This window comes from Rhinopithecus bieti, unplaced genomic scaffold (genome assembly GCF_001698545.2).
Source record: "Rhinopithecus bieti isolate Rb0 unplaced genomic scaffold, ASM169854v2 scaffold_2432, whole genome shotgun sequence".
In the NCBI taxonomy this organism is placed as follows: Eukaryota; Metazoa; Chordata; class Mammalia; order Primates; family Cercopithecidae; genus Rhinopithecus; species Rhinopithecus bieti.
In genome coordinates, this window is record NW_016804136.1 from 323,992 (window position 1) to 338,432 (window position 14,441).

The 14,441-nt window shown below is 39.0% G+C and overlaps 1 protein-coding gene across 1 annotated transcript in view; it reads right to left on the minus strand.

The window, feature by feature from the left end:
• The window catches only part of NEK10 (NIMA related kinase 10), a 260,776-nt gene that overhangs the window by 57,092 nt on the left and 189,243 nt on the right, over positions 1-14,441 (minus strand). Inside the window, 3 exon segments of the mRNA XM_017865822.1 lie at positions 6,818-6,872; positions 9,752-9,838; positions 9,935-10,118. Coding sequence (XP_017721311.1) covers positions 6,818-6,872; positions 9,752-9,838; positions 9,935-10,118 — 326 coding nt within the window.

Genomic DNA, 14,441 nt, shown 5'->3' on the forward strand with positions numbered 1-14,441 from the left:
GGGATATGTGACATAGAACACCCTGACAATGCTGAGTTGCTGCCGCCTCTGCTATTCCTTTATATAATTTTAAATTACTCTTTAATAAACTTTAGGGAATCTTTAAAAAGAACCATTACACATTCATTCATTCATTCGAGAAATATTTATTAAGTGCCCACAATGTATAGCCACCATGTCCGACACTGGAGATGGGATGCGAAAATAAATAGTTTCCACAGTCTTGGGACTTAAAAGATTGCATAGAGATAGCAGAAAATAAATGTCAATTTCTCTGGAAATTATATCACTAACCGCAAGAAAACATAGTCATCTGAAATTTCAAAATAGAACAGACTCATTGTGACCAGAAGTGACAGCTTTTAACTATGCAATTGTTGGGTTCACAGAGGGACAAACGATTGAAATTATGCAGAGCCTGGGGGAAGACTGCCTCTAGATTGAACCACATTGAATGTTTATGCCCAACAGAGCATTATGGCTACAGAGGGTGGGGTCCCCATAGTATCACAAGCTGAAAAATATACCAAAGTGGTTTCACACAGAGAACATTCCAGAAATAGTTTCTGGTGAAGAGGCTTAATATATTATAGTTTGTGTTCTCTGAAAATTTTGAAATGGGCATTGACCAACAGCAATTCAGGCTGATGGAAGAATTTCAGAAAAATAGAAGGCTGAAAGAATTCTAAAAGGCCATCCCTTCCAGCTCTCTTCAGACCTAGTATGACCTCATCTGGAATTAATAAGGCAAAAGAGAAACTGAAGTGCTGAAAATGAGTGTTAGCCTACAACTTCCACCCCAAAACACTAACAGATAAAGTGAATAATCCAGGAAGTAGCTTTGTAATTTTTTAAATAGACTTTTCACTGAATTAAGTCAAGAGCAAGGTGAATTATTTGGATAATTATTTTGCCAGCAGAGTCCTGGCCAAGAAGATGAAGCCCTAAAATTTCATCTCTCGTAAGAACTCCTTGAAATATGTATCTGAACAAAGAAAACATTTTCACATGCATTATAAGTGTATTCCATCATTTAATTCAACTGTGAAAAGTATCAATACTATTTGATATTGATAAAAATAATTAAACCTTATGCAATGAGAGGTTTGGCTTACAATAGTAAGGTAATGCCTTCTGAAACGACTGCAACCACACCATGTGAGCTAATGAGCATTTTATAGCTGAAGCTCTCTTTCAGGCAGTGACATTCATACATACATGCTGTGTGAATAAGCGACATTATGTAGCTTTGAGTTCTCCTATTTATCTATAATGCTAATAGAGTTGGTATCAGGACAACAAAGTAGTATAATGCTCCTGTGCCTATCCCCTTGTACCCGAATAACATATCTCATAACAAATGAGCAATAAACCAGGAAAATATAGAACTGTCACAGAAAAGAAACAAAGTGGTCTTACTATGCGTTTTTTTGTTTGTTTTTGTTAAGACTGCTGGAATGTGACATTGGCAGATGGGCCAGGTTGATTCTAGCAAGGAGTAATCATGCAGTATTTAGTCCTCCAAAGTAAAACCAGATACAGATTATGAAAAAGATGGAGGGAGAAGAGCTACAAGTAAAAATAAGCAAGACTTCTGCTTTTAGGAGGCAAGATCCACAGGTCCTGAAAACACACAAGGTCTTTCCAGTCACAAGTATGATTCTGAATGGTCACAAACCTCCACAATCATCTTTACATATAAAGACTTAGAGGCCTGGCATGGTGGCTCATGCCTGTGATCCTACCATTTTGGGAGGCCCAGGCGGGTGGATCACCTCAAGTCAGGAGTTCGAGACCAGCCTGGTCAACATGGCGAAACCCCATCTCTACCAAAAATTCAAAAATTAGCTGGGTGTGGTGGCAGGCGCCTATAATCCCAGCTACTAGGGAGATTGGGGCAGGAGAACCGCTTGAACCCAGCAGGCGGGGGTTGCAGTGAGCTGAGATGGCGCACTGCACTCCAGCCAGGGCGAAAGAGCAAAACTCTGTCTCAAAAAAAAAAAAAAAAAAGACTTAGACTTAGGAGCACACTGTCAAATACAATGATGCATACACTGACGAATCAAAAACGTTGTGAACCACAGGCATCTTTGATACCACAAACATCCAGTGTCTCAAACCAGCCTGCCAACTATATCCTGTTGCCTTGGCAACAGGAGGCAAGCAGACATGCAGAAATCTTGTTGCCTGAGCAACAGGATCCCTTAAAAAAAAAAAAAATGTGCCTTAAGCTGTGGCTATGGCAAAGGCTGTCAGTAGGCAAGATTTCAGTCCTTGGTAATGAGATAAAGAATTTACACTAAGATAACAATCATTCATCTATTAATCAGTATCTGTAGGTTGGTACCTATGTGCAATACACTGTGCCCTGGAGAAGGCAAAGATGAATTAGGCATAGTTTGGCACATACCCGGCACACAGTAATAAATATCCATCAATTAAATAAATGAATGAAGGTTCTTAAGATGGTTGTAAAACAATGACTAACCTTTACTAGGACCTGAGCATATGTGATAAAGAGGCTGAAGCCCCCGTGAGCATTATCAAGTTCCACTACAGAGAATGTTTTATTTATAAGTTGAAATAACATGCTATGACTTGCTGGATTAGAATCCTCAATGTGTATATACTAGGTCAGCCTATGAAACCCGCATAAAAACTGGTAAAAGTCAAGCAGATTCTTAATGCCTTCCTAGCAAATAGTAATAGATATAAAAGATTTCATTTCAAATTTGAAAATGATTAAAGTTGGAAATTTCAAAGAAATTGGGGCTTATTCTTCTCTTGATCTTGCCATTAACTATGTCCCTCAAAAAAAGTTTTATCAACTAATGATGGCTTGGATTCCCAGGTGCCTTCCAGTTCTAATATTATTCTCCAGCCTTGAGACTTCAAAACATCTCTAAGGAGGCAGGGGCTATCCCTCCTAGTTCCATTTGCTCATGTTTTATCCATTTCTCTGGATCATTTGCCCAAAAGCATATCCTAAGTTATCAGGGGGTTATGTTAGTTCTTCAGCAGGCAATTGGTTTAAATCTGGCTCCTGATATCTGATATCTGACCAAAGTTAAGAATTTATGCTTAAGTTTTCTCTTAGTACCATTAATATTTAGCCAGGGCCACATCTGACTTCTATATTTTGGAGGCTGTGGTCAGAACACGTATGATCTTCCCTGTGACTTCTCTCATTGGGCCTTTTTAAAGAGCCAGTAAGGGTCCCCAAGTGGGAGAGCGGCCCAGGGTCTCCTTGTAATTGTTATACCATCTTACACATGGCACAAAAACCCTCTACAGGTTGGATTTTCAACTTATTTTTATTCTATTATGTAGCTTTGCTATCTCTCCTTTTATATTCAAACTTCTTATTTAGCTTCTAAATATTTTGCAGAATGGGTTCACATTTCACATTCATAAACAAAGAAACCCAGAAAAATCCTAAACAAATTAGATTGCAAATAACTTTAGCTTTATTTAATGTTCTTTAAAGAATTATAAATAAATTTTGGTATTGTCTCCTTTTAATTCAGAGAAGCCCCAGGGATTACCTGGGAGGGAGTCAAAAGTTATTAATTTTCTCTCCTCTTATTTGGCATAAATCAAAGGCTGTCTTTTATCATTTATTTTCTTCTGAAGTCTGCCCTTGTCTTCCCATTTCACTGTGAGCTCCCTGAAGGAAGAGAGCTTGCCTTAAATAAACCTGTGTTCCCTGGTAGCATGTCACACTGTATTACCACATTTCATGGCACAATTTTGCAAATGTTGCTTTAGGTCAGGTCCTGTTCACCTTGGAACATACTTTCCAAAACATCAACTTCAATGTATGGGCCACTTTCCATATCCATCTGTTGACTTGGTCATAACCCCAAGTTAAAGCTTGTTCTATATCCCTGTTTCTATGATCTTCAGATTAAACTTTGCCTTTCTGCTGATTCTAGCTTACCCAATTTGTTTTAAAGCATTTAGTTAACGACTAACTTTTTAAAAACCATCTCAAGCTCTAAAAGATATAGACCATATTGGGTTTTGTTTGTTTTTGAAGGGGTGGACATCAACCAATTTGTGCAAATAAGACAATTTTCCATGGATCTTTTCAAAAAAAGAGTAGAACTATTTTTGACAGGGCCAAGATACCTACATTCATCTGATTGGAAATTTTCATTTTAATATAAAATTCACTTAATTAGGAGTCCAACATATGTCATAATTTACTTTTGAACTAAAATACTTGCTTTGTTAGTGATAGAAAGTCAGTAAGTGGGGAATGTTGGGTACTAGCAAGCCCTAAAGATCCTTTGGAAGATCTTCTAACTCAGATCTCCAGTCCCCACAAACACCCATTGTGGTTCTCTTTGGCATTTTGGACTACTTTTCTTTCCCCTGCCCTCCCCATTACTTCTGACCATGACTGCTTTGCACTTTTGCTCACTAAAGAACGCCATGAGGTCTTACAGAGTTTTCTCGAATATCTTTCTGACAGATCACACCCCTATCGATAAGTTTTCTTGGGTTTTATTCCCAGAAACACTGGGAAAAAGTTAGGAAATTAAAAGGCTCCATCCTACCTCCTCCTGGTCTTCATTTGAAGAAGATAAATGTATCAGTGATACACCTTCGACTAAACAAGAAAAGGATTTGTCTATAGGAACCTTCCTTTGTCACCTAACTGAATTCCCCAGGAATTTGCTGAGCGGGTTCTTCTGAACTTCATTTACATTATGCGATTCCCAGCACCCTCAAACCCAGAGATAGATCCAGATGGTTCCATTGAGGCTGCCCAGCACTAACACCTGCTCCCTTCAACAAGCACCCCTGATGGACTAGTCAAGGATCTCAGCTCTCCTTAAGGCAGTAAACAGGCACCTGATCCCAGCCAGGTCAATCTGGCTCGCTCTCTCTCAGGATTTTGAATCCTAAGAAAGGTGACATGAGAATGGAATAAACAAGCTGGGAGTTCATTTATCCCAGAGTTCTCCTGCCCTTACAAGCCTCCCAAAAATGTCTCCTTTATAGACTTCAGGGACTGAACTGGCTCGTATGCCTTCCCAAGCTTGATCCTCCAGAGTCTAAATTACACAAGCCCCGTAACGCCTTCTAAAGAAACCCTAGTCACACAAGTTAGCTAGAGTCAGGCTCCTTTGCTTATATCCAAAAAGCCATGCCTGCTATAGCACATCGCACCCTTAGTGTTTTATCACACAGATGCTGCCACCTCCTGAGTGGGAGTCATCTCACAGCTCTGAAGACCCCTGCCTGGCATCACCACTTATATGTGGCCCAATCTCAACAGGTGCCCCAGCCTCAGAGCAGTCTGGCAGTCCTTCCTCCATCCTCTGCTCAGTTCTTATCTCAACATTGGCTGCTCCTAGCTGAATATACTCCTCAAATCTAGACAGTCCTGTCATCTGTGGCCTAGAATATCATCTAATACATAGAAACCGGCTGGGCACAGTGGCGAATGCCTGTAATCCCAGCACTTTGGGAGTCTAAGGTGGGTGGATCACCTGAGGTCAGGAGTTCAAGACCAGCCTGGCCAACATGGTGAGACCCCATCTCTCCTAAAAATACAAAAATTAGCCAGGCATGGTGGCAGGCACCTGTAATCTCAGCTACTCAGGAGGTGGAGGCAAGAGAATCACTTGAACCCAGAAGGCAGAGGTTGCAGTGAGCTGAGATCATGCCACTGCACTCCAGCCTGGGTGACAGAACGAGATTTTATCTTAATAATAATAATATACAGAAACCATAAAGTATATTCTTCCTTAATCTCCCTTTCTCTATTTCTCTAGCTTAATTTTATCTTCACCTCCCTTTCTTCAGACACAAAGAAGACACTCATCTTCTCCAGGCCCACTCCTCTGCCTGTGGTCTATGCTGCAACTGTACACTGTCAGTTATCTCTTTTCCTCTCTAATCTCTCCTCTCCATTGGTCTCTTCTCCTTCCTCTGTCCCAAATGCCCTGAGTTCATCCTGATTCTAAAAGGTCCTTTTCCATCAAACATTGCCCACCAGCTCACTCTCCCAGCTCATTTTCTCAACTTCTTAAATGGCTCCTATGTCTGCCTCTGGAACATTGCAATCAAGTTTCTGCTCCCTCTGATCTCACCCAGTGCCAGTGAAGGGGCTCCCATGAAGGTCAGGAGAACTTGCAGAAGGCTCAATCTAATAGTTTTGTTTCAGTCCCTACTCTAAGAAACAACTGTCACTGACACAGCGAGCTGTCCTAAAATAACAATTTTACTTTGCTTTTAAGAGATAATCTCCCAAACATATTCCACCTTCCCTTGCAACTAGCTGTGGTCATATGAGGAAGTTCTGGCCAATGGCATGTGAACAGAAGTGATGAGCATAACATCTGGGTCATATCCTTAAAAGAAAGAGGGGTGCCTCTACTTCCCCTTTCTTCTTCTTGCTGGCTTGGAGGTAGGATGTGGTCTCGTAAGTCATATTGGTCAAAAAGATGAAATCTATACCCTGGGGATATGGAAGAACAAGATATAAGACCAGGGCTCCACATGACCTCATGGAGCACAGCTGCCCTACCCTGCTGGCCCACCCTGGAGCTCAGAGAGGCTAACTAATTTGCTCAAGGTCACGAAGCTAGAAAAAGGCAGAGCTAGACTAAGGCCCAAGTCCAAGATCAGCACCTGTTTCAGTATGCTACTTGGTGAACTATAAACAGTTCTGGGCAAGTAAGCTCTAACTCCTTCTATTTCCACAGGCACATGGAAACTTCTGGCTATCAGGTTTCAATTCAGCCATCAATAACTCAGCTCTGCAAAATCAAAAAATATTTCTAGGAGCTCAATTTGTACCTACCTTGTTTGGGATTGTCTTTCTCCGCCTGAAGCACTAAAACTTCTCTTTAAAATGTCTGAGATGAGAAAATAGAAATAAGTTTACATTATTTACTCTGCAAATCTTGATTTTAAGTTTTAATAAAGTTTTTAAGTTTTTTAAGTTTTAATAAAACAATGCTGAACAACAAATGCTGGTGAAGATGCAGAGAAAAGGGAACTCATACACTGTTGGTGGGACTGTAAATTAGTGTAGCCATTATGGAAAACAGTATAAAGGTTCTCGGCCGGGCGTGGTGGCTCACACCTGTAATCCCAGCACTTTGGGAGGCCGAGGAGGGTGAATCACGAGGTCAAGAGAGCGAAACCATCCTGGCCAACATGGTGAAACCCTGTCTCTACTAAAAAGTACAAAAATTAGCTGGGTGTGGTGGAGCATGCCTGTAGTCCCAGCTACTCAGGAGGCTAAGGCAGGAGAATCACTTGAACCGAGGGGGCGGAGGTTGCAGTGAGCCGAGTTGCACCACTGCACTCCAGCCTGGTGACAGAGCGAGACTCCGTATCAAATAAATAAATAAATAAATAAATATTCTCTTGATAAAACTAAAAATGGAACTTCCACATGATCCAGCAATCCCACTACTGGTATATATCCAAAAGAAGGGAAGTTAGTATATCAAAAAGATATCTCCACTCTCGTGTTTATTGCAGCACTACTCACAACAGCCAGAATACGAAATCAAACTAAGTACCCATCAGCAGATGAATGGATAAAGAAAATGTTTAACAATAATTTATTGAATATTTAATAGCTAGAAGGGGACATTTGAAATGTATCCAACACAAACAAATGATAAATGTTTGAGGTGATCAATATCTGAATTACCCACACAATGTGTAATTTGATGACTATACATTGTATGCATATATCAAAATATCACAAGTATCTGAATAGGAACAAATATTATATATCCAAAAAATTTAAATAAGTTTTTTATAAAATTCAAAATAATAAAGAACATATATATTCCATGAATGGCTTTGTCTATAAACACTCTCATTGTTCTAAGGTCAAACTTTTCTCTGTAAATGGCAGGTAGGAAATATTCTAGGCTTTGCCAGACATACTATGTCTGTCACAACTGAATTCTGCTGCCACCGTAGCATGAAAGTGGTCAAACAACATTCAAGAAACAAATATGGTTTTATTCATGGCAAAACACAGTATCAACAAAAAACAATGCTGAATTTCTGTTACCTGAGCAATTGTACATACTGTAAAAATTGTCTTTGATTATGAAAACATGAGCTAAAATATGTTACAAATTGTCATTTATTTGTCAGGTTTGTTTAAGGGCTTTTTTTTCTAAAGCAAATGTCTAAACAAACAAAAACAACACTGTTATTAATATCTAACAAAACACAATAAAATGTCATGCAATAAAATGTCATAACCATCCTTGCCAAGTTACCACATGCAAATCTAAGGGTCAAGCATCTCTTTCCTACCTCCCCACTAACCCTCCCACCATTGCTGCCAGGTATATAGAACACTGAACTTATCTCAAAACAGTCAGTAATAAATTTCGTCTGGAATTTGTTATATATGTTTATATGCATAAATATTTTTCCCATATGAGCTTCATGTTTTCCCAATCGCAAATTAATACACCTAGAAGGCAGGGATTTACAGAGAAAATAGGACAGAATATTGAAAACTGGGGTTGTTCCAGAAAATCTGGAACATCTAGTCATCATTTCAATGGACCAATTAAGTTTGGAAAGGACAAAGAATGTAGCTAAATCCTTAGGGTTCTACTTTGATCCTTAGAGAGGCTATTTTAAATGTTCTTTTATGAGATTTTCATAGTATAGTCACTGAGGAGAGAGAATTATTTTCACTTAATTTATTTCAGAATATTTCTACCTACAGTTTTTAATATTTTATCAAGTTACTCTTTATTTTCCTTTTTTTTTTTTTGAGATGGAGTCTTTCTGTGTCACCCAGGCTGGAGTGCAGTGGTGCCATCTCATCTTGGCTCACTGCAAGCTCTGGATCCCGGGTTCACGCCATTCTCCTGCCTCAGCCTCCCGAGTAGCTGGGAGTACAGGTGCCCACTGTCACGCCCGGCTAATTTTTCTATTTTTAGTAGGGACAGGGTTTCACCGTGTCAGCCAGGATGGTCTCTATCTCCTGACCTTGTGATCCACCTGCCTCAGCCTCCCAAAGTGCTGGCATTACAGGCGTGAGCCACCACAACCAGTCTCAGCTTACTCTTTTCAAAAAAAATTGTTTATCTTCATTTTCCATTTTAACTTCTCTTTCAGTTTCAGGTTTGTTGAGTATGTTTGATTCTATCTCTCTTTATAATCTTTAAATTTTATCTAAATATACCTTTTCCTTTTCTTTCCCATATCCCAGTATGACCATTTTCTTTACTGTTTTAAATTAAGAGTCAAGATTAACATTATGAACTGAATTTATATGTCACATTTTTTATAACTCTAAAACATTTCTTTTGTTTTATTGTTTTAAATGTAACACAGGCCTTTAGATTTATATAGATAAAATTGTACAAAAATTAGTCTGTAACAAGACCAATTTCTTCTACAGACTTTGAATTCCTCTAACCAACAGGCTCGTAAAAGGTCATGTCCATTACTCCCGTGGTTATTTGGCTGTCTCCAAGATATTTTGATTCTCTAGTTAGAACCTGCATTTGCTGGTAGAAATAATAAAACTATTCATTTGACAGCTGAGAAAATATAAAACCACTGTGCTGGCTAACCTTTGGGCTCTGTCAGAGAGACAGACACATCTGTCCTAATTAGCATTGCACCTGAAAAACAAACCACTGGGTTATGTATATGGTGATATTTCCTTGACTCAAGTATGATTTCCAAATCACTGTCTTCTGGAATCCCGCAAATGGCAAATTGATAAAAGAAAGCTTACTGAATGTAGATTCTTTCAGAGGGCTTGAACTGGAGCTGCTGGAGTTATCCGAAATGTCTAATTCATCATCTAACTCTGAATATATATCTGCACATTAATTAAAAACAATAAAAATGCAAATGAGTCTTGAAACAGGAAGGAGTTCAGAATGCGTTCATGCTTACACACTGCCACTAGCAGTACCTTTCTCAGTATTTTCCAGGTTGAAGTTATCATCTGACAGGATTTCATCACAGGCCCTGTCTTCGTCTTTACCATAGGAGGCCTGGAAGCCTTCAGGGGGCAGGTCTGCACTTTCTGAAATTTCACTTTTCAGGCTGGCTGCCCCACTGCTGCTGCTACTCAAACTTGCCTTCTCAAAGGTCTCCTGGAAAGAGAAATTCAGTTTTTCATAGCCTGTTTCTCCATCCTTCCTTCTATAGGACCTAAATCTTGTTAGAACATATATTAACTGCTTCAAATATCAATATAAATGTTTGATGCAGAAGAAGCATCAGTAGTTCCACCTACACACCTGTTTCACAATCTGTTCAGTCCATAAACACAGAAAGATGCAAGTCTATAAGCTACACTGGATCAAAAAGGAGGGAGGTGGCAAGAGTGCTCAGTAGAAAAGGCCCATACAACCAAGTGGCGGGGGGGGAAATGTACTTCTAAGAAATAGACTATATCAATTTAGGAGAAATTTCTCTCCTTTAAGTTTTTTCAAAAATATTTGCTATCAAATCCTCTCAGTACCATAGCAAATAAGCAAGGCTTATTCTCTTCAAAACTCCAGGAAAATTAGTAGCAGACAAAGCCAGGCCATGGAGAGTGAGAGGCAAGGTCTTCCAAAAAAAGAAGGGCTACAGAGAACAGAACTTACAAACCACTTGGGGCTCTACACTACTGCCTGGCTTGAACACTCCCTGTAGAACCAGCCACAGCGTCCTCCTGAGTCCTCCAAAACAGATGGATGCATTTCCATTATGATAGCACTACAAAGTCATCAACCTGGTTGTGTAATTCCACATTTCCCTAAATAATAGCATTAGAAAACGCAAAAATTATGTCTCAAGGGTCAATAAAAATAATTAATTAATGCCACTAATGCTGGAAGTTTTGTTTTCTAACAAAAGACCGTGTGGAAGGAATGACTATGAATCAGTAAAAAATACCACTTGTTTCTTACCCAAGCAACTCTAAAACCTAAGACATTCATTGTGTGGGACTATTTGCAGCAAGTGTGAAGAGCCTTCTTAGGCTGTGCGGCTAAACAGTGCTGACAAAGCAAAGCTACAGAACAGGTAAACAAAAAGACAAAGAAAGGCCATGATGGAAGAAAGGATAACAGGCAGAGAGTGTGAGAAGAAAGAAAAAGGTGCATTTATTGAAGGGGAAAGAATTCCCTCTATGAATTGCATACAAGATGATTTAGTCACAAATTACCTAGCACTTCTTGACTAAAAGGTCCCAATGATGCCCATTTGAGAGACAGACTTATTTTATTTCAGATTTATGTGTTTATTTTTTTCCTACAGTTAAAATGACACAGCTTCAAGGCATAGGTTTCTCAAAACTCCGTAATAATAGAATTTGCAGATGAAGTAAACCTAAGTTCTTAGGGATAACTAGAGTCAGAAGTAAACCTCTAAAAGCTTCCATATGTTTATGTTCTGTAGGTAAGATGAAAAGATTTAAAAAATATTAAAAACATTCGTGCATTGCAAACTGTCTAATCAATAGCTGTTTAAACTTTCTTTTCCCTGAGATTCTTTTCAGTGATTCTTCAAAGTTTCACCAAGCTCCTTGTTTTGTTGAAGTTAATTTGCAGGTGAAGGAGTATTTTAACTTTGATTTTCCATAATTAGTATATCAAATGTTCAAAGGTGGTTTTATGACTCTGAGTTGCTAATTTCTGCTTCTGAGGTCCACCCTGGTTGGCTAACTTACAACCTGAGATGGGAAATGCTTTGGTCGCTCTCCGGCAAAAGATATGCGCTACTCAGAAATTTTTCCAATGCCTAAGGCTAGTATGGGGCTTCTAAGGCCAGCCTCAGCTCTGCCACACTCAACCCCTGATACCAAATCCAGGAGCTCTTTCTAAGGCTCAAAACTTTATTGCAAAACCAACTCAACTTCTTCCATGCCTTCCTCTTTTCTTGGTCCCAAACCACAAAACCCTTCTTCCTCTAACTATCCTCAACTGAAGTCATTAGAAATTTGCATAGAAATAAAAACCCAATGCAAGGCCTTTTCCTTTTTATGACTTTTTTATTCGAAGTAAATCATCTTCTACCCTACCCTGAAGACCACAACGGGCATCTGCAACCTTTTAAGGGCTTTACACCCAAGATATGTCAATGTTACCAAGGCTAAAAAAGATGAAGGAGAATTTTTGAATTGAGAAAAGTTTTTATTCTGTCGATGCAATTAAAATGCTGGAATTCGAATATCTCTAAAACTAGCAAAACTTTAACAAAGGCTTCATTTATCTTAAGAACAGTCATGGATAAAACATCAGAGGAAAACATTTTTCTTTGAACATATGAAGAGTCAGGAGAAGCTGGAGTCCCCGCTGAAAAAGGCAATTCGAGACTTAAGGAGACTGGACTTGCAACCAAAACCCAAGAACCAATCGGGTCATAAATCAATAGTCACTTGTAACTGCCAAAATTTCATCCATAGGTAATAGACTGTTTGCATAAATTCTGATAAAGGGAAATTTACAATCTGAGAGAGATGCTTTTTCAGACTCTGTATGCATAAAAATATGAGAATATAGAATGGATAGTTTTGATTTAAAATTTATATTTCTAGACAGGGCGTGGTGGCTCATGCTTGTAATCCCAGCACTTTGGGAGGCCAAGGCAGGCGGATCACGAGGTCAGGAGATCAAGACTATCCTGGCTAACATGGTGAAACCCTGTCTCCACTAAAAAATACAAAAAAATTAGCCGGGCATGGTGGTGGGCACCTGTAGTCCCAGCTACTCGGGAGGCTGAAGCAGGAGAATGGAGTGAACCCAGGAGGCGGAGCTTGCAGTGAGCCAAGATTGTGCCACTGCACTCCCGCCTGGGCGACAGAGGAAGACTCCGTTTCAAAAAAAAAAAAAATTTAAATTAAAAAAAAATTATTTTCTATAACAATCCCTTGCAGCTGTTTTGCTTCAAAATATTGATATAATTTTGACCTTGCCATAAACCATATGCCACACATTTTCCCTACTGTGATTTCTGGAGTTTTTCATTGTGAGTATCTGAGTATCCATCTCTTTATAAAATTGTTCCTTGAAGAACTGGGGGCACTTTAGTCCCTTTTAAATACTTCAGTGCTTTGCACAATGCCTTACGCATTGCAAAGGCTCAATAAATAGTTGAGCCATTAAGTTGTCCTCAGAAGACACATCCAGCAAGTACATGAAGCTATTAAAGGGATTTAGGCAAGAAAAAAGATAAAGCTTTTGGGGACAGAATTTGGCTGCTATCATCTTTTTCACTTTCTAATTACTAAGATTTTTCAAGGAGTAGGAGAGGGAGTTAACTAGATATTTTTGGCATCTGCATGCATCTGTTCTAGAAATGGATAGACTCATTCTGGATATCAATACGGCAGCAAGGAGAATACAATGCAAATCAGACAATAAAATTATCACTGATGTGGAAATCAGCACCATTACAGAAGATGCTTCCTGTCACCACACTAGTATAGGCACAATTACGTTGAGCTCGATTTTGCGCATTATAATGTAATATTTTTATGTGTGCAGCAGATCACAATACATTTTCAGTTGAATAGCAATTCGAACAGTAACAGACTGACATTGCCCAAATTAACTGCTACAGTAGGAAAATTAAGGGCACCTATTTTATTAAAATCAGTGCAATTTTTTAAATTGCCAGAATGTTAGTTTTAGAAGGAGAGAAAGAAAATCAAGAAATAAATGTAAAACATAACACCAGTTACATCCTATAGATGCTTTACTTTAGAACTCCAAAAAATGCACTATTTCTTTGTGTCCTGAAATGTTCATATTCTATTAGGTATATTTTTACCCAGTTTCTTCCATCTGTTTTGTTAATAAACTGTACCCTTAAATATCTCAATTTAGTGCTACCAGGTGCTTGAAATTCATCCAGCTGAGGTGATTTTTATCAGTGGCACACCACCTTCTGTGGTTTTCAAGGATGATCGCACAAAGAAAATTCAAACTAGGAGAGAGGCCATTGACTGCATACTATTGTAAATAAACTTAGTCCCTACATTTTAAGGTATATTTTTAAAAATCAGCCAGCGTGGTCAGATGATTAAGGAACCTTGTGGACTAGACCATAGCTGAGCGAAATGTTCACTTTAGTGGTGAGATAGGAACCCTTCCTCCAGGCCTCCCTATGGAAGACTTGGCTTTGCCACATCAGAGAGGTGGGCTGATAAAATAAGCCTGGTCTCCACTCCCAACTCAGTGGTAGATGGAAATCTTTCAATCTTTGATCCTGAAAGTTAGTTTTGTTTATTTTTTAGAAATAAGGTCTCATTATGTTGCCCAGGCTGGTCTCGAACTTCTGGGTTTAAGGGATCATCCTGCCTCGGTCTTTGGAGTAGCTGGAAATATAGAGGCACAGCACTGTGTCCAGCTTTCCCAAAATGGTTTGGATGATAACATCGTCTATTTTCATCAAGGAATCTTGAAGAATTTCCCTTCCCCCATTCT